This window comes from Eubalaena glacialis, chromosome 4, assembly GCF_028564815.1.
Source record: "Eubalaena glacialis isolate mEubGla1 chromosome 4, mEubGla1.1.hap2.+ XY, whole genome shotgun sequence".
Lineage (NCBI taxonomy): Eukaryota > Metazoa > Chordata > Mammalia > Artiodactyla > Balaenidae > Eubalaena > Eubalaena glacialis.
This window is the reverse complement of record NC_083719.1, coordinates 106,805,077-106,824,067: the sequence shown is the minus strand read 5'-3', so window position 1 is coordinate 106,824,067 and position 18,991 is coordinate 106,805,077. Positions and strand designations below refer to the sequence as shown.

The following is an 18,991-nucleotide window of genomic DNA, read 5'->3' as shown; positions in this document are numbered from 1 at the left end:
ATAAGCTCCAAGAAAATAGGGTCTTGTCTGGCTTGCATTGTTACAAACCCAGTGCCTGACACAAAGTGCTCAACAATTATCTGTTGATTGACTGAAATACAAGGAATATAAAAATTTGATCTTAGTCACTTGCGCAGATTTCTATTGACTTTAGATTCTCAGAACTGCCCATCACAGATCTGATGTAGCCTGGGCTTTTATGTGAAAGTGTACTGACCTCTGTTTTTAATACTCCAAACCAGAAAGTGGTTGAAGAACTGTTCCCTTCTATTGCTCAGTTCATATAATACACTATAATCCACAAGCAGAATTTACATTTCCATCTTATGAAAGGTTGTCTGTGGTTGTCCTCTATTTCATAGATGAGTTGATATTCAGAGGTGAATTGTCTGAGAACAGAAGAGACTCTGGTCTGTGAAATCTAGGAAATGCAGACCTGAGTGACAGTGCCTGCTGGCCAGTGCCATCTAAGTTGCAGAACCTGTTGCACACGGTCCAAGGAAATTCTGTAAAATCCAAGATCTCAAGGACACTGGGAGGATTTGCAGAACAGGAAGGAGCTCTGGGCTCCAAGGTGCAATAATCTGTAGAGCCTGAATGCGTCTGCTAGGGCAGGCAGTATGCCAGTGACTCCATCAGCTAGTTGCTGGTGCTCGTTTTATTCTGTAGAGGCAGAGGACCTAGGGGATGGTTCTCTAACCTGCCACCAGTAGCTTTAAATAGTAACCCCCCCATATTACTATAGTCTAATCAAGACTGAGACTCACAATCTTGTATTTTCTAAGTTTAGACTTTTTTTTTCCAGAAACCCTGAATGTTTCCATATTATTTTTATCCTAGACTTCATAATTGGACACTATTACATTTGTTCACAAGTTAACAGTTAATTTATATTTTTTAAAAAACTACACTTTTCTAGATTGGTACCTGTTTAATCTCTAAAATGTACTGTTAAAGCCAACGTTAAGGCTATTTAGTAACATTAAATAGCTGTGGCATAAATCACCCAACACTAGGAGAAGTACACATTTCACACACTTACGTGGAGTTGGAAGTACATACCTCACAAAACAAGAATAAATTATTATTCAGTGTTAATAAAAATACATGTCATAATTCAGTTAAGAGTCAAGATAAATAAAACAAATTAAAATGTCAAGCATTACCTCAAAATAGTTCTCTATATTAATAACTACGCACTCAAGTTTAAAAAAGGGCTCTTCAGACAGAAATTAGTAAAGAGAGCAGCCACAACCTCTCACCAACATTTTGGGTAAAATACTTCCTTGTTAATGCCCTTAATAGTCAACTTTCAGTCCACAGAAAATTAAGATGGGTCTCCAGACATCTCTGTTCCCGTAGTATCCCTCCATTTCTCCTATCTAAGTCTTTGCACCCTGACCCTCCAGATAGCTCTAGCTCTACTGCTCTCCTCTTACGCAGCCCTTTCAAGGAAGGAAGTCAAATTAAGTCCTCAGTGGTTGGGCTAGAGGGCATCCAATGCAGGCACCCTTGGTCCCATACTACTAAAAGATAAAAAGCTTATTGTGAAGAACAGCAAATAAACTGCATCTATACATTAAGTCTCTTAAAGTTTGTTTTAAACCGTAATTCCCTCTCTTTATTTTTTGCTCCTTGGAAAATTTTACTGAACAAGGATTCCTTGTTCCAGAGAGATTCCTAGTCTGGCATTTGCTGTCGTCATCCTATAGTGTCATTTAGTAAGTTCCTCTCTCCCCTGAACACTCTATGCTTCCTGAAGCTATAGGCATGATGTGATTCATATTCGATATTTCACAGGTAGTCTTATTAAGTAAAGCATTTACAAAGTTGGAATAGTCACTTTTCTTCTTCACTTATTTTGTAGAATAATTACCCAAAGGATAAATCTCTCATCAATTTTTTGCTTACAATGAGTTCAGGTAAGGAGTTTTCACTCAGAAAACTTGATTTACACTAGATTCTTTATCAATTTTCAAAATAAGTTAGTTCTCTAGCATTCTTCAAAGGTGAAAATGAGATTTTTGTGTCTGTGTGATGTCTGTGAACCTAGGGATTTTATGTTTTCATTTAAATCAGTTACTATTAGTAGTAGTATTGCTGTTCTATCCAAATTTAAGTCTGTGCTAGTTTCTTCAAGTTGGCTCCTTGGTCCTTTTGACATGAAACAAGTAGGCTTTGTTACCTTCTTTACTTTTTGATGTGAAAAGATGTCTAGACTTCTCTAGTACATTTCCTATCCAGATCTGGAATCAATGCTTTCTCCAAGGTTCCCTGGTTCCTTTGAATGGAAATACACAATGTGGGCACTAAGGGTGTTCACTGATACTGGGTTGGTCATTTGTTACAGGTGATTTTTGTGGACAGAGCTAAGAAATATATACTTTTGGGATAAAATGTGTGAGTCATACTGATACTTTCAATTTAGAACCATGCATACAGAAAACAATGTAATCTCACCAGTTTTATACCTATATCTACTTTCTCCTTTGCGGAAATACTGTTTTTCCAAGAAACCAAAATAAATCCTGTTAGGGATCGCCAAGTCTATGAAGCAGATGGAGAGGAGACACAGGGGTTTACATTTATTGCAAGAATCTCCAGGAACTTTCACTGCAGATGATGCAGCTCATTTATTATTCTATAAAGGATCAGCCAGCTTTCTAACATCACTAACTGATCTAAGTGAAAAATGAATGCCTTCTAGCAAAGCTTCAAAGCATTTGGTCATTTCTTTAAATTAATAGCTTTCTCTTTTTCTATAGGTTTCATTATTTCAGCAAATGTATTTACTTTGTCATTTATGAACAAATGATAACAGAAGAATTCCAAATTGTATAATCCAATTTTTTTTTCTCTATAGTTAGTTACTTTGCGAACTATCATTTTGAGGGAACTCAGGCAAAACTGCAACATGTGGTACTTTGCTGGGACACATCTTCATGTACTCCATATTCTCATACTTCCTTGGTGTCCAGGACAGAAGACTAGATACAAGTCTCTGAGGTATTCATAAAAATATATGAAAACTACTGGTAGTATTGAAACATGAAATGGCTTTTTAGTCACAATGCAGGAAAATCTATACTTTCCTTAAGTTTGCACTCACACAGAGAACAGAATGGGGTTTGTGCTGACAGTGGGTCCATGCCCCACTCCCCTTGAGGCTTACAACCTAGATTTGAAGGGCTGAAGACAAGGAGAAATTTTATGATGATTTGCTGATCCTCTCAAATACCTAACACACCATCCCATTTCTCCTCCTATGTCCATTCCCCAATAGCAGCAGAATGAAATGAAGCATGGGGCACCCAGTTACACAAGAAACCAAGAATCTCTCAGCACTGTCTGATTAATTGTTGGACATAACCACATCTTGGACCCCAATTTGCTCAACCCGGATTCAGGTACATATAAAACTTCAGCCAGCAGTGATGCATGCTCAGCATAGTCATAACTATAGATGTGAGCTACCAGCTTCCCTTAGGGCCATAGTGATCTGAATCCTCTGGTATATAAAAAAATATGAAGACGACTGGGGAAAAATGAAAAGCTCAATCTGGTTCTCTCTTTCTCCAAGTACTAATGCAGAAAAAGCAGAAATTGCATGTATATAATGTCAAATACAGATCTGCAAAATAGTTGAGGCAGATGGAACAGGTAGATTCTTTTCTCAGTTGATCTGCTATGATAAATTTACAGAAGCTGGTATACATTTTCTCTTCTTTCTCTTAGGATCTTCCCCTCACTCCAGCTGAATGATGAGTTTTTGTTTGGAAAATGGATTTCTTTTCTTCTTGTTCTCAGGGGTCCCAAGGCCATTCTCCTGGTGTCCTGGGTGTTCTCCCTGGGGAGAGTAAAACCTCACAAGGCAGGTCTTGTGGGCTCCAATAAAATAGGCCTCAGGGTACCCAGAGAAGAGAGCTAGAGTTGAGGGCATGGATTCAGAGTCCCAGGTGTAACTCACACAAGCTATTAGACCATGAGGAAAGAACTCTGCCTAAGTTTCCTTCAGTGGGGAGGAATGAGGTTACACCTGTACAGTACTGACCAAATGCAGGATGCACACCACTGATCCAAGGACTGAAGCCTGGGAGAAGGCAACAAGGGGTGCCTTGGTGGAGAAGAAACCCAGTTAGAAGCTCCATTCTTGCTACCAAACACACTGAACACCCTGAACAATCTGAAGCATACATGTTTGTGTATGGATCAATTTAAAATTTTATATTCAAAATATTTAGTTAAAAAGTACTTGATAGAAACTTTCTTGCCTATATAGAACCTGATATGTTGCTTCTTTAAGGTAAAAAATAGAGATATTTTTAAATCTCAATTTATTTAGTGTCAGTAATCCAATGCTGATGATGTAAAAAGACTGAATTTACCTCCTCGTACAAATCCATTAGTAGCTATTGCCGAAGTAGACAATCCTGTGATAGTTGTCACAACAGTGGCCATTATTATTACAAGGACTGACAGACCTTTAGCGAAAAAGAAAAGAGACTTGAGAATACTTACACTCTCATATAAACCTGCCACATCTAGAACTGGTTAGTCTAAGTATACTGAATTTACATTATAACCTATAAATTATCTTACTTTTATCTCATATTAGATCAAATCAGAATTATGAAAAAAGTGACATTAAGACAACAGTCTGATACAAAGGAGAACATAATGTAGAATGATTCCAACTGCCTGAATTTTATGAGGTTCAGAGACTACACATGCACACAGCCACTTTCCCTATTCATTCTCAAATGAATCAAGCAGTATGTCACTTCACTTACCTATTCCAGCTTGACCCACAATCCATGACAATCTAATAAAGAGCATTACTCCCCAAATGTTTAACATACATCGTACCTAGAAAAAGAGGCCAAGTCACAGATGAAAAGTAATTAAATACACAGTAAATGCTAAACTAGCCAATAGTAGGATAACATACATTTTAAACTATAGAAGGTCCTTTCAAATCTCTTATCCCACCCTTTAACAGTTTTTTTAAAGAGCTTTATTGAGAGCTTAAATGTGAGCTAATTAAAGTATAAGTATAAGGTAATATATGAGTATATGCGTATGTACTTTATACACACACATTTATCTGAAGCAGCAGAAGCAAAAGAACAAGAAAGGCACAAGGAATATTTTAAGACTTCAGCCCTAAAAAAAGGAGTTTATGTTCCCCCTTATCAATGCAAGTCAGTTTTTTACTTATTCTTTTATAACGTCTTCACTTCATGATTTCTACAGTGGATTTAAGTATTATGTAATATCTTGTCAACACAAAATGCCAACTGTTCACACATCTTTCAAAAACCTACTCTTTGTAAGACAGCATCCTCAGTTTATTTTTACTTTTATTTATTATGCTCGTACATAGAATATAGTCTTCCAAAATAGTAAAATCTAAGAATAGGCAAACAATACAACTCAGAGCTTAAAATACACTCTACTGATTAGACAATAAAATCACTACTAGAAGTGGGATGTTTCCCTCTACTTCTCCCTTAAATGTCAATACAACTCTAAATTAGTGCTTCCAAAGTCCCAGTGAGACTCTCTACTCCAGTCAGATCCTTAGTGCCTATTCAAACACAGAAAAAGACACAGTAAACACAGTAAATCTGAACCTTAATCACCTAAACCTGTCTATTGAAGTGATCCCAACACTTATTTCTCCTTTATTCTGTTGCTTGTTAACATCTATACATTTCTCTTCAAAAGACAATACGGTAGCAGGAAAGGAAGCAGGCATATTTCAGCTGTATTACCTGCCCAGCTTTCTTGATTGTGTTGCTCTCATCAATTTAATAGCTTCATACTTAATTTTTGAAAAGTGACAATATGTGAGATTCAGAAGAAGTTATAAAATATAACTTAGAGGTAATCAAATATAATTTGATTAAATTAATAAATAGATTTACTTTACTGAATTTAATACCCACAAGGAAAGGAGGTACAAGTTATTAATTTGGTCCTCCATAACAATCAGATAAAACAGTTTAAAAAAGAGAAAGCATTATCTCGAGAATGATGATATTAGGAAGATTGTATAATAAACAGAAATGTGTAACTCTAAAATTAAGTCTATAGGTACATACTAGCACACCCTTGATCCAGCCAAACTTCACAACTCCTTTACTTTCCGCGGTATACGTGACCACAGCCTCTCGGGTTGGTGTACTTCCTTCCCCGTTTGCAAAGCCATCCTCAAAAGGTTCCTGGTTATAAGAGGAAATGTGAATTATGCTTAAGAATTATTTAAAATTTAAAATCACCTGATAAAAACAAACATCACTAAATACACTTAGTGTATTTACAAGAATCAAGGGTTTCTGAATATTTTACCTGAGGATTGAGAGTTTTAAAAATTTAATTATCATGAAACCCATTTTAATAATTTAAAATTTTAATTACATTTTGGTGGTATCTGGAGAACACAAAGAATACTATTTGCTAAGTATAGGCTAACCAGGTCAGTCAATTCAGACCTTGTCTCTCCAGCCACAACTTTATATTGCCTGGATGCCACCCTTCCCCTATCTGGACTTTCAGTGTTCACAATATAAAACTCCTCTTCGTCACCAGTGAACAGTTTTCCCTTTATAGTCCCTGACAGCAGGACTCCGTGGATCCCAAGATTCCCCCCTTTACTCACTCCTGAGTTCAGTCACTCAGCACTCTTCATTCTTTCCTTTCTAATTTTTCTCAGATTCAGACGTGAACTGGTTGACACAATGCATTTTCACAACTAGTGTTTACTTCTAAGGTTTTTATGTTTCATGTCTGATTCTATAATTCTTAGTTTTTCTTCTTTACATTCTCTCTCTCCTTCTCTCCATGGCTCTCAACTTTTGTTCAGTCCCAACACACCCAAGGCACATGACAAACTTCCAAACCAGTGGCAGTGCCTTAAACAGATCATGAAGGGTGGAAGGGTGTTGGGAAATAGAAAATGTTCTAGATCTAGAATCCTGTCCCTAACACTAGCCCCATAGTTCTTCCTCTACCCATATCTCAACAGCAGGGAACAAAGTACAGCTATATTTCAAACATTCATTCTTTAAATGAAACAGAGCCAACTAAATTAATTATCATTTAATCCTGAACACTGTGATCTAGATTTCCTACAATACTTTTTTAAGAAATCATTTTCAGTGGTTATACCCTTTACTGAATTCTGAATATAATTTTTTTCATAGAAATGAGCTGCAGCAAGTTCTGTGTTACAACAGAGAAAAAACTATGTAATAATCCAAACTTCCTTTTTTTCTTTGACTTCTGTTAGCCAAGTAGACTCATTTAATTCTCTTAATGCATTATTGCTCTATGGCTTTTCAAAGTGCTATCAACCTAGATCAGCTCTTATATTCCATATTTTTATAATGTACGTACTGCAAATTCTTAGATTTTTAAGCAATAGAAGAAACAGTATAATAAGTTAGATGCAGTAATTTCTTTAAGTATACTTTTTGAAATTATTTTGCCTAGGCTCTTTTAAATAATCAAATTTTAAACTAATCTCCACGTTTACACTAAAAGACATAGCTATAACTTCAACTACATGAAATACATGGAAAATAACTCATTTTAAGATTACTAAGAACTTAAAAATGAACTTTAATGTTGACTAATTCTGATAGTTCACAAACTTTTAAAAACAGATCCTAAGAGAAGTAAATCATAATAATTTCCCTTACAGCAGTTTCATAACTACTGTCTACTGTATCAAATGATTATTGTACTTTAAAAAGGATGCCCCAGGCTTATGGCATATAAAACACTTCATAAAAATTCTGTAATCACCCCAATCTTCTATACTTTTTAAAACAGCCTTATTGAGCTCTTATTCACATACTCACCCATTTAAAGTGCGTATTTCAATGATTTTTAGTATATTCACAAAGTTGTACAATTATCACCACAGTCAATTTTAGAACATTTCCATCATCCCAAAAGAAGCTCCACGCCCGTGAGCAGTCACTCCCCATTTCCCCTTTTCTGAAGCTCCTGGCAATTACTTACTTTCTATCTCTATGGATTTGCTCTTCTGATATTTCATATAAATGGAATAATGCAATCATACAACATGTGGCCTTTGTGTGTGGCTTCTTTTCCTTAGCATAACGTTTTCAAGGTTCATCCATGTTACAGTACATATCACTCTTTTTTATTGCCAAATAATATTCTGTTGTATGGATATACCCCATTTTAAAATCTGTTCATCAGCTGATGAACATTTGGGCCTATTCTACATTTTAGCTATTATGAATAATGCTGCTGTGAATATCTGTGCACAAGTTTTTGTGTAGACATGTGTTTTTCATTTATCTTGGGTATATACCTAGAAGAATTGCTGGGCCATGAAATACTTTCTGCAATGACTATTTCCGGTCGTCTTTCCCACCTCTTCTTTTGTATCAGACTGCAGACTGTCACTCCTCATTTTAGTTCATGTGTCTATTTTTATCCCTCTTTCGTGCTTAGAATTTGGTATAAACATGGAAACCAGTAATAGTTAAACGTGTTAGAAATACGTACAAACAGGAAAAAATGTAATCAGGGGCCTGTGTAGCTCAGCAACCCACTTTGGCTTTACGTCCACTGTTGTTTATGTTCTATACAGTAGGACATCACTGATGAATTCCCCCAACGCTGCTCCCAAAAAAGAAAAAAAAGAGAATTGATGGCTCAACTGTTCAATTATTCAAATAAAGCCAGAACAAAAATGTTTGCCTATTAACTCAATCAACTTTAAAGTAGACAGAAGTTCCTTAGATTTCACTCTAGGATATTTGGTGCTCTTCAGTTATAAAATAACATAAAATATTATATAACCTGCAAGTATTACAAGAAAACATAATGCCTATAATAATACACAAGAAAATACAATGCCTATAATTATACACAGAGAGATATTTCTATTCCCATCTCTATTAAAAGAAAACTAAAGATGTGTGTACTTAATAGGCTACTTTCTCCAAGGCTAAATTCTGATGTGCGTGTCTTTTTAATAATTCAGAAGCAGGCAGGCGTCTTAAAATTTTTGCTGTATTTATTAGAATTCCACCTGAAAGTTGAAGATCTAGCAATAATTATACCAGTTCCCACTATACTATGAACAACTATATTCAAAAAACACAGTAAGATTTTTCTGCGTGTATAACATATTTTAAAACAAAGATGAATCCAAATAAAATTTAACTTCCTTACCATGTTCCAATAGCTCTATTTTAAAAAGTGTTATTAATCTTTAAAATACAATTCAAAAATTAAAATCAATTATGTTATTTTTTATATTTCAATCAATAAAGTAAAATAAAATTGGGTTTATAATTATATTTATTTCCTGAAATAACAGGAAACCAAGGTAGGATACATTTTGTTTCTATAAATACATTAGTTTCAGAGAAATAAGGAAATTGTTGAGTATGGCATTTTGTCTACACACACAAACACACACACACACAAAATACTGTACACAAATCTTATTACCAGGAAAATTTCACATATACAATTATGAACTATAAATTATACTGATAGAAAAGTACATAAATAAAATCTTCAATCTACCTACCATTTTCAGAGAAATGATGGGTTTGTGTTTTTTTACTGTTTTTCACATAATGAATACAATGTCAAAAATAACAACATGATTTTTTGGATAACCCCATATTAAATGAGGTGGAACAAACTAATTTAAATTTATTTGGGGAAATAATCTTTCAAAAAGTAGCACTGTGAATCTGAGTGTACAAAGCAAGGATTAAGACTGGGCATGAGGGACTTGGCTGGTGGCGCAGTAGTTAAGAATCCGCCTGCCAATGCAGGGGACACGGGTTCGAGCCCTGGTACGGGAAGATCCCACATGCCGCGGAACAACTAAGCCCGTGTGCCACAACTGCTTAGCCGGTGCTCTAGAGGCTCGCGAGCCACAACTACTGAAGCCCACGCGCGTAGAGCCCATGCTCCGCAACAAGAGAAGCCACCGCAATGAGAAGCCCGTGCACCGCAACGAAGAGTAGCCCTCGCTCGCCGCAAACAGAGAAAGCCCGTGCACAGCAACAAAGACCCAATGCAGCCAAAAATAAATTAAAAAAAAAAAAAGACTGGGCATGAGAACAAGAGTGGGGAAGCGAGGAAGAGACAGAGGAAACAATGGAAAACACAGAGAGGTAGACCCTCAGTAACTGGAAGGATTTCTTAATGAAACAAATAGAGATACTAATAAATTATATCAGTCTAAAAAGAAAATGATTAATTCAGTTGGACATACTGAATTTGAGGAGCCATGAAACAATCAGAGTTCCACCAGGCTGTTAAAAAATTCATGACTGGAAATTAGGAGAGGGGCCAGGGATAAAGAGCTAGTGGGTGAAGCTATGGAAAAAGAATGAAAAGAGAAACTTAGGGAAAGAAAACCTGAGTAGCTGAGCATTTTTCTGAGAAAACAGAAAATATAAGAATGAAAGGGAACTCTGGTTTCCATGCTCATTTATTTCTTTGCAGGGAGTAGAGAAAAGGAGAATTTCTGCACTGTGGATACTCTCCCTTGTATACTCAAATTTCTACCTCAACTTGATCATTCCTTGTCCTCTAACCATAGTTATCTTTTTGCTGCACACCACACACCCCACCTCCAAATGTCCAGCCAAACGTGCTGAAATACTACCCCACGTTCAACAAGGCACACCAACCTGGCTTCACCATGCCGCAACACTGGAATAGTTTTAAGACATCCAAGGACTTCTCTGCTACCAAATCTAATAAATCTAATGTACAGTTTTTAGTCCCTGTCTCAAAGGACTTTTGAAACAGCTCATGATACTGTTGACAACTCCCTCTTTCTTCAAACTTTTTTTGAAATACCACACTCTTTTAGCCTCTTCCAGCCAGCAGTTAAATGGTAAGAGTCCATTCAATACTTGGTCTTAGACCCATCTCTTTTTTTCACTCTCTCTGTTTCTCCTATGGTCATCTCACCAAACCTGTAGCTTTAAACACCATCTGTATGTGATAAGTAACAAGTGACGGCACCCATACTTTTCCAGATCAGACCTCCCCTCTCAATATCAGCCCTGTGTGTAAAATACTGATGTTGCCACTTTTATAGTTCATTACTTTTACTACTCCAATTCTTACCAAATAAGAAAAAAGAAATTGTCAGTGTACTACAAACAACTTTCCTCTAAATGAAAAGGAGAGGGAAACAGTTTCTCTTTTTTGGATTAGTTTTTAATTCTTAAAGGTTTCAGTGGACACTTAAATATCAAAATAGGTATCTGACCAGAAATATAGTACGTTCTAGACTCACAGACTTAGAGAATGAACTTATGGTTACCAGTGGGGGCGGGGGGAAGGGGAAGGGGGAGGGATGGATTGGAAGTGTGAAAGTGTGGGAGTGACTTGTACACCCTGCTATATTTAAAACAGATAACCAACAAGGACCTACTGTATAGCACAAGGAACACTGCTCAATATTCTGTAGTAACATAAATGGGAAATGAATTTGAAAAGAATAGATACATGTATAACTGGATCACTGTGCTATATGCCTAAAACTAACACAACATTGTTAATCAACTATGCTCCAATATAAAAATTTCTTAAATAAAATAAAAAAAAAAACTTTCCATCAAAAAAATAAAGTTCTTAATAATTAAGATCCTTTATAATGTAAATTGATTTTAGATTTATTTAGCAATACACATCTTAAAATTTTAGTTTTTCAGTTTCCAATATCCAAAAATTAACTTGTTTTGAATTCACTGATTTAAATTACCCTTTACATATCAAAGGTCATAACTCATACTCTGCTTGCCCTAAAAAAAAAAATACAACTGAAACACAAAGGCTAGGCTTATTGATGATTTCTCAGTAAAAAAATTCTTAAAAAATCAAGCTATTGTTTCTTCCCTAACAGCAGAATTTTCTTCAGTATTTTAGAGACAACCTAGGATGAAGACAGATTTCTTTTTAAAGTGATGAACAACAATAAAGCTTTAGGAAAAAATACTTATCCAAGCTTTAAAAAAATTACAATTAGAAACCTTAACACTGCTTTCACTGGCTCTGTAACCGAGAGTGCAGTATTGTCTTCTGTGTACATCCTCATCATGGGCACACCAACACACTTTTCATTGATAAATGCTTTAGGTACACATTACACTAAAATGTCAGTTATTTTCTTTCTTCAGACATCCCAGTTACTAAGTTCACAAGACTATCATCTCAAGTATACAAAGTAGTGTAGATGGTCTTTGCGACATCACTGGACAAGGATGTTAATACCCATGAAAGATGATTGTGCAGTGCTCAGAATGATTTATGATGTTTTTTCCAAAGTTGAATAAAGGTGGTTATCATTGTACAAAGAAAAATCTAGACAGTGCAACTTTTGAATACAGTTAGAATATAATAAAACACATTTCTGGCAAAGCCTATTACCAAATATATTCATTTTTATACAAATTTATTCTTTTTACAGTTAAACTGGTAAAGACTTGGCAAAAGTATCTTAGCTCAGCAATTTCAGGCCATAGTAGGCAAAAGACAGTAACCTACATAATTTTTTAAAATTTGGGAGGAGGGGAAAATGTTTGGGCTTATTATTTTGGTTTACTGGTGCTTTAAAGAACAACTGAGCAAAGCTGTACCAAACTATCTCTTTAGGTCTATGGCTGCTACAATATTGTTTCCAGGTAGACTTAAGGATGCTCAAATATGGACACTTTTTGAAGGGGGAAATGTTCCAGTCCCTTAAAATAACTTCTGATATTTTTCTGTTACTTGAAGATTCTACAGTTGCAAAAAGCAGTTTCTGAGCATAAACCACAACCACATCCTTCCACTCATTCATTAAACAAATATTTATTAATCAGTTTTATCAAGAACCATGTTAGGGACGTTTCAGCCCTCCCAGAGTTGGTATTTTTATAGTAGAGGCTAGAGATGACAGGTAGGTTTTCTATCTTCTATCCAGGGCATTTTCTACTATACCAAGAAGCCTCTATTAGTTGTTTAATCCAGTCAAAAAAAAAAAAAAAACAGTTGATACCTCTTTTCAAGTCACAGCCTCTCTGTGACAGCTTCCTAATCTGTAAAATGGAGATAATAATCCCTGCCCACCTGTACCATTTCCTTGGAGTCTCAAGACTGTAAATAAAGATCAATGTGTTACAGCCACATAGAGCAGCTGAGGTTTCTCGGGCTTGACTATCAAGCCAACTGATACAGCTTGATTATAATACAGCAATTTAAGTTTCAGTGCCATGTTAGAAATGTAAGAGGGTGACTCACAGTTACACATTTCAAAAGGATTAGTAGGAAAATTATTCCTAGATGGCCTGGCTTTTCAATGCCCAGCCACTTCTCAACAAGAACAAGATTACACACTCAGCTGACCCTATCAGAGCAAAGGCAGCATTTTCCCTGAGGCTGTACATGCTCTCAGTGCCCAGTCAATGCTGCTCCTGTGGCACCTTCTGGGAAGCTCAAACCCAAATATATTCATTTTTTATGAATGTTATAAAAAGGTCCTCCATGTTATACGGAGGACCAAAACCCATGCCAGTGAGCATCCCTTAACTCCTCTTGCAACTACGGGTACTCCTCCTTTTGTCCCCACACTGCATCTCTGAAACATATCTTGCATTAAATCTTGATCATGTTTTATGGATCCATTATGAATCCATGCTTCTGTGTTAAGGTTCATTTATTTAGAGAAACAAAATTTTCTTTTTTTTTTTTTCTTTTTTTTCTTTTTTGTTGCTGCGTGCGAGCTTTCTCTAGTTGTGGCGAGCAGGGGTTGCTCTTCGTTGTGGTGCACTGGCTTCTCATTGTGGTGACTTCTCTTGTTGCGGAGCACAGGCTCTAGGCACGCGGGCTCAGTAGTTGTGGCTCACGGGCTCTAGAGTGCAGGCTCAGTGGTTGTGGCACAAGGGCTCAGCTGCTCCACGGCATGTGGGATCTTCCTGGACCAGAGCTTGAACCTGTGTCCCCTGCATTGGCAAGCAGATTCTTAACCACTGCACCACCAGGGAAGTCCATAGGGAAACAAAATTTTCTATTAGCATTATCTCTGCAACTAGAAAGTGGTTATTAAACTAATACATTAACTTACATAGTTAATGTGAGGATTGTGTAAGATAAGGTATTCGTTTACATAAAAAAAAAAGCTAAAATTATTGAAGATGAAGAAAGCTGCAAAGGAATAAAGATAGGATATAATATGAGACGGCTTTATTTTTTCAATATGACAAAATTATATGCACTGGCTGATCATTTTCTGGCTGCCGCAAAATGTGCGTCAATCATTTACCCTGCCAAATGAAGACTAGGGAACTACACTGCATCCTAGCATTTTGATCTATGAAATAAAATTTGGATCCCAATCACAACTGATGTTACTTTTTACACAGTAAATCAACCTTACCAAATAATCTTAAGCAACAGAAAAAAAAAAAACTACCTGAACTGGAAAACAATGTCGGGGGGGCAGATAATAGCTTATAAAATTTTGCATGCATTTAACAACTACTTATTTAGAAGATGCTATGTACAGGGTAGTAGCTATGGTAGAAAACAGAGAAATTTTTAAATATACAGAACTGTCTACCCTCATTCAAGTTATCCGATTTCAAATTATTCTGGCAGACCATATCATCTAAATGCTAAAAATTTCTGTTAATTACAACTACCAAAAAGGTCACAAGTTCAACATGAAGGGTGATCACACATAAATAGAACTGAAATAATTCATTCCAGAAGTTTTAAATTCTCCCCAATTAATATTTGTACTAAATGAAAAACAAGATGGAAAAGCCTATTTAGCAGTGTAACAATCTGCCTTAGTAGTTTAATACACTTTACTTCCATCTTTTTCTGAGCAATTCTCTTACTATTTCCTATAACTACAAACACACTTGGAAAATATAACAGGGAAAAGGATGATTTTTTTCTCCATGACTTTTAAAGAGTTTGACTCTGGATAAGAATTGATTTATAGGTTAGGCAATAATTTGGTTTTGCATATTTGGGGTAAGGTGAACCCTGGCATAGAATCCAACCCAATTCAAGTTTATTGTGATATACACAAGATTTTTTGTGCAAAGTAATATTGCAAGATACATCAAAATAGTAGTTTTTCTACTGTCAAGAAACAAAAGTTTCATACAAAATACAGTTGTACATAATCTAGGTTTGGCTATCCATTACTCATGGGGTAAAATAAGAATTCGTAGTATAGGAGACCCTCATAATCTCTCTGGCTTCCTTTAATTACAGCCAACATTTACTGAAAGCCTACTGTGTTCCAGACACTTCCCTAAATGCTTTCACACCCTATTTCCCTGAACTGGCACATCTTTGAGAGATAGATCTAATCTCCACTTAACAAATGTGCGAACAGTCTTTTGACAGGTTAACTTACCCCAAACCATGTAGCTATTAATGTGGCAATGCAGAGAATCTTCTAAATGGTAGAATTCCACATATTACAGTGAGCCAAGGTGAATTATTTTAAGTTACCTATTTTGGGCAAGGAGACATTAGACAAATCGCCCAACTTAAGAAACTGTCCTGCTCAAACTTCCCAATTCCTCAGCTATTTTCACTCTTTACCTTGCTTCATCCTTCCCTCCTTCCTCTGCTTCCAAATCTACAGAAGCTAAGGGTTTCTGACACAGTCCTCACAAAAATGACAGCAGAAGTTCTGCGCGGTGTATGACACCAGAGGGTATTTTTTAAAATCTCTTTGCTCTTTGTAGAAATTCCCCCAGGGTCTACAGTGTGTGCGAAACTCTTTGCCCTAGCCCTACAGGACTGTTACAGACAGCTGGATCAGACCTCCTACGGAGGAGAAAAAATTGCTAGTGCACAGATATGACCCACCTGGAAGGCACGTAAAATGTTTAATATGAAATTGTGTCCTAAATAGAGTTATACGAGTTATTTAACTTTAGGAGCTTATTTGGAGGCTATGGTGGTAGACAGGGTAGTTAAAACAGACCAATAAATCGTTCAGTTTCTATGTTACCTAGAATTTTCTTTTTCCAATTAAAAACGGACATTAGCAGCGCAAGCTAGCAACTCCTTTTGATCAAATGCTCTGGGTCATACTAGGTTCCTTCTTCCCGTACATGCTTTACCATTGCAACCTCTTCACCCCTTGGTCCACTTACACATCCATGCCCTTTCAGGAAGGCTTGAAAAAGAAAATTATCCACACAGAATTCTTGAGATTTGTCATTAATGTTTTATTACCACGCATAGTAAGATTTGACATGATTAAAGAAAAAGTAAATATTAGTCTGTTTTAGAAGTCTCTGTATTTTTCCAATCATACACCACTTTATTATTTCTATTAATTTTCCTTGAAGTTTTTATACACCTTCAAAATCCTATCCTTTAAGTTAGAAAATTACTGAAAGAGTTCTATCAAATATTTAATTTGATATAATACTGCTTTATTGCTGAAATGTTGATTTTAAAGTATTTTCTCCTGGGGGACTTTTTGCTTGCTATTCCCTGTCTTTAACACACTTTGAAGATGGCTGGCTCCTTCTCAAACTTTAGGTCTTAGCTCAAGTGTAGTCTCCTTCCCAGACCACCCAACACAGAGTTTCTTCTCAGCAGTGCCCCTTTTTTCTTCTTCATAGCATATATCACACCCAGTATTTTTTTTTTTATTCAGCTCTTGTAATCTATGTACCTACCTCCACTCCTTCAATATGTATTAACATGGAAGGTTCACAAGGGTACAGACCTCTCCCTGTCATTTTTAATCAAAGACATAGTGAATGAATATTGAGTCTTTATGGGCAATACCTGTTTTCCAAATAATGTCCTGAAATAGTAACAAGTAAAATTTTAAGTGTCTGCTCCTGAGTCAGATCCAAGTTCAAAATCTAGCTCTGCTATCACTAGCTATGTGAACTCTGGCAAGTTAACACCTCTGGCCCTCAGTTTCCACATCTATAAAATGGAGATAATATTACCTATCCCATAGTGTTTGAGAAGATAAAGTGAGAAAATATCATGATTGTATAGAACACAAAAACTCTCATACACTGCTGGTGGGAATATAAATTGGTACACAACTTTGGAAAAGAAGTTTGGGCATTATCTTCTTAAGCTGAAAAAAATGCATACCTTTTAACCCAGCAATTCTACTCCTAGATATATCCCTATAGATAAACAACACTTAAATGAAGTAGGACACTTATATTAAAATGTTCATATCAGCATTGCTAAGAATTGCCAAGGACCAGAAACAGTCTCAAACATCCACAACTACAGAATTGTAGCATTTCATATAATGGAAGATAATTAGCAATACACATGAATGAATTATAAATATACACAAACATAACAGTGAGCAAAAGATGACAGATAAAAAAGCACTGTGTGATTCCATATAAAGTTTTAAAGCAGGCAAAACTAGACTAATGGTCTTCCAGAATACATAAAGGTGACAAAAACAAACAAACAAACAAAATACCAAGACCCAGACCCAAATAAATGATCACCATTAAGTCAGGACAGTGGCTACTTTTGGCACAGGTAGATCAGAATGGGGTGCACAGAGGGTTTCTGCAGTGCCAGCAATGTTCTATTCCTTGATCTGGGTGGTGATCACTTGATTAAGTTATGCATTTAGGCTTTACATTTTTTTTCTCTGCTATATACCACAATCTAAAAAGACCTTTAGGGCTTCCCTGGTGGCGCAGTGGTTAAGAATATGCCTGCCACTGCAGGGGACACGGGTTCGAGCCCTGGTCCGGGAAGATCCCACATGCCACGGAGCAACTAAGCCCCATGCGCCACAACTACTGAGCCTGTGCTCTGGAGCCCACGAGCCACAACTACTGAAGCCTGTGTGCCTAGAGCCCGAGCTCCGCAACAAGAGAGGCCACTGCAATGAGAAGCCTGCGCACCGCAACAAAGAGTAGTCCCCGCTCGCTGCAACTAGAGAAAGCCCACGCAGTAACAAAGACCCAACACAGCCAAAAATAAAATAAAAATTTAAAAATAAATAAATAAATAAAACCATGGGGAAAATGTCTAAAAAAATAAAATAAAAAGACTTTAAAAGATTAAAAAAGAAAATGTATTAACTGCTTGGTACATTGTCTGACATTAACAGGGTAAGTGATTGATAAATTTTGGCTATTATTATAAACAACAAATAAGTGATTATTTCAACTGCCTATGGGGTGAGTTTAAATAACTGGATGTTGAACAAATACACAAAAATAAGTACTGCAAAACATTATTAATCTAGACTCTACTACACTGCTTCCTATAATACTGGCAGTTTAAGATTACCTCTGGAAGAATAAACAAAAACACTGACCTATACATAGAAATATGGCATCTCCATTCTGAATGGTGGTAAAAGATTTATTACCTACACCATCAACAAGTCAATAGGATATAGTGTGAAGAACCTGGCTTTGAGGACCAATGATCACGCTACTAGAAATCTTTTGTACCTTCTCTAGTGCTAAAAATGTGTTTAATAAATGAGAGCTTCCTCCCTGTGCTGTTTGCTTTGGTGGCAACTGATAAGCACATCATAGCAACACTAGCTAGGGTTAATATCAGATTGCACAGTAGGAGAACAGAAGCAAAACTTCTGGGCCTAGCTTTATTTAAGCAAATTAAATCACTGTTACTGACAGCCAGAGGAGTGGGGAATCTTCATTTCAGGGCACAGTTAGTATAAAAGAATTCACTGCTTTCTTTACAAGCAGCTTATTATTGATTTAAAAAAAACCCAAAATTACACTTCAAAAAAGTTAAAGTTCACCAAAAAATGGTATTTAAATCCTAAAAACAAACTTCTGAACTGAAGTATCCATCAAGATACTTTAGATAAAAATTTCTCATATAGTTTAATAGCATCTTCTTAATACCAAAGTAAGCTAAAGTGTTAAATTAATATTATGAAACAAAGCCAAATCAGTAACTAAAAATGGATGCATAC

At 36.1% G+C, this 18,991-nt stretch overlaps 1 protein-coding gene across 1 annotated transcript in view; it reads right to left on the bottom strand.

Moving 5' to 3' along the window:
* The window catches only part of SLC12A2 (solute carrier family 12 member 2), a 106,629-nt gene that overhangs the window by 72,505 nt on the left and 15,133 nt on the right, over nt 1–18,991 (bottom strand). The window contains exons 2-4 of the mRNA XM_061188120.1: nt 6,105–6,224; nt 4,791–4,866; nt 4,386–4,481 (exon numbers count right to left, since the gene is read on the bottom strand). Coding sequence (XP_061044103.1) covers nt 4,386–4,481; nt 4,791–4,866; nt 6,105–6,224 — 292 coding nt within the window. The remainder of the gene's footprint in view (nt 1–4,385; nt 4,482–4,790; nt 4,867–6,104; nt 6,225–18,991) is intronic.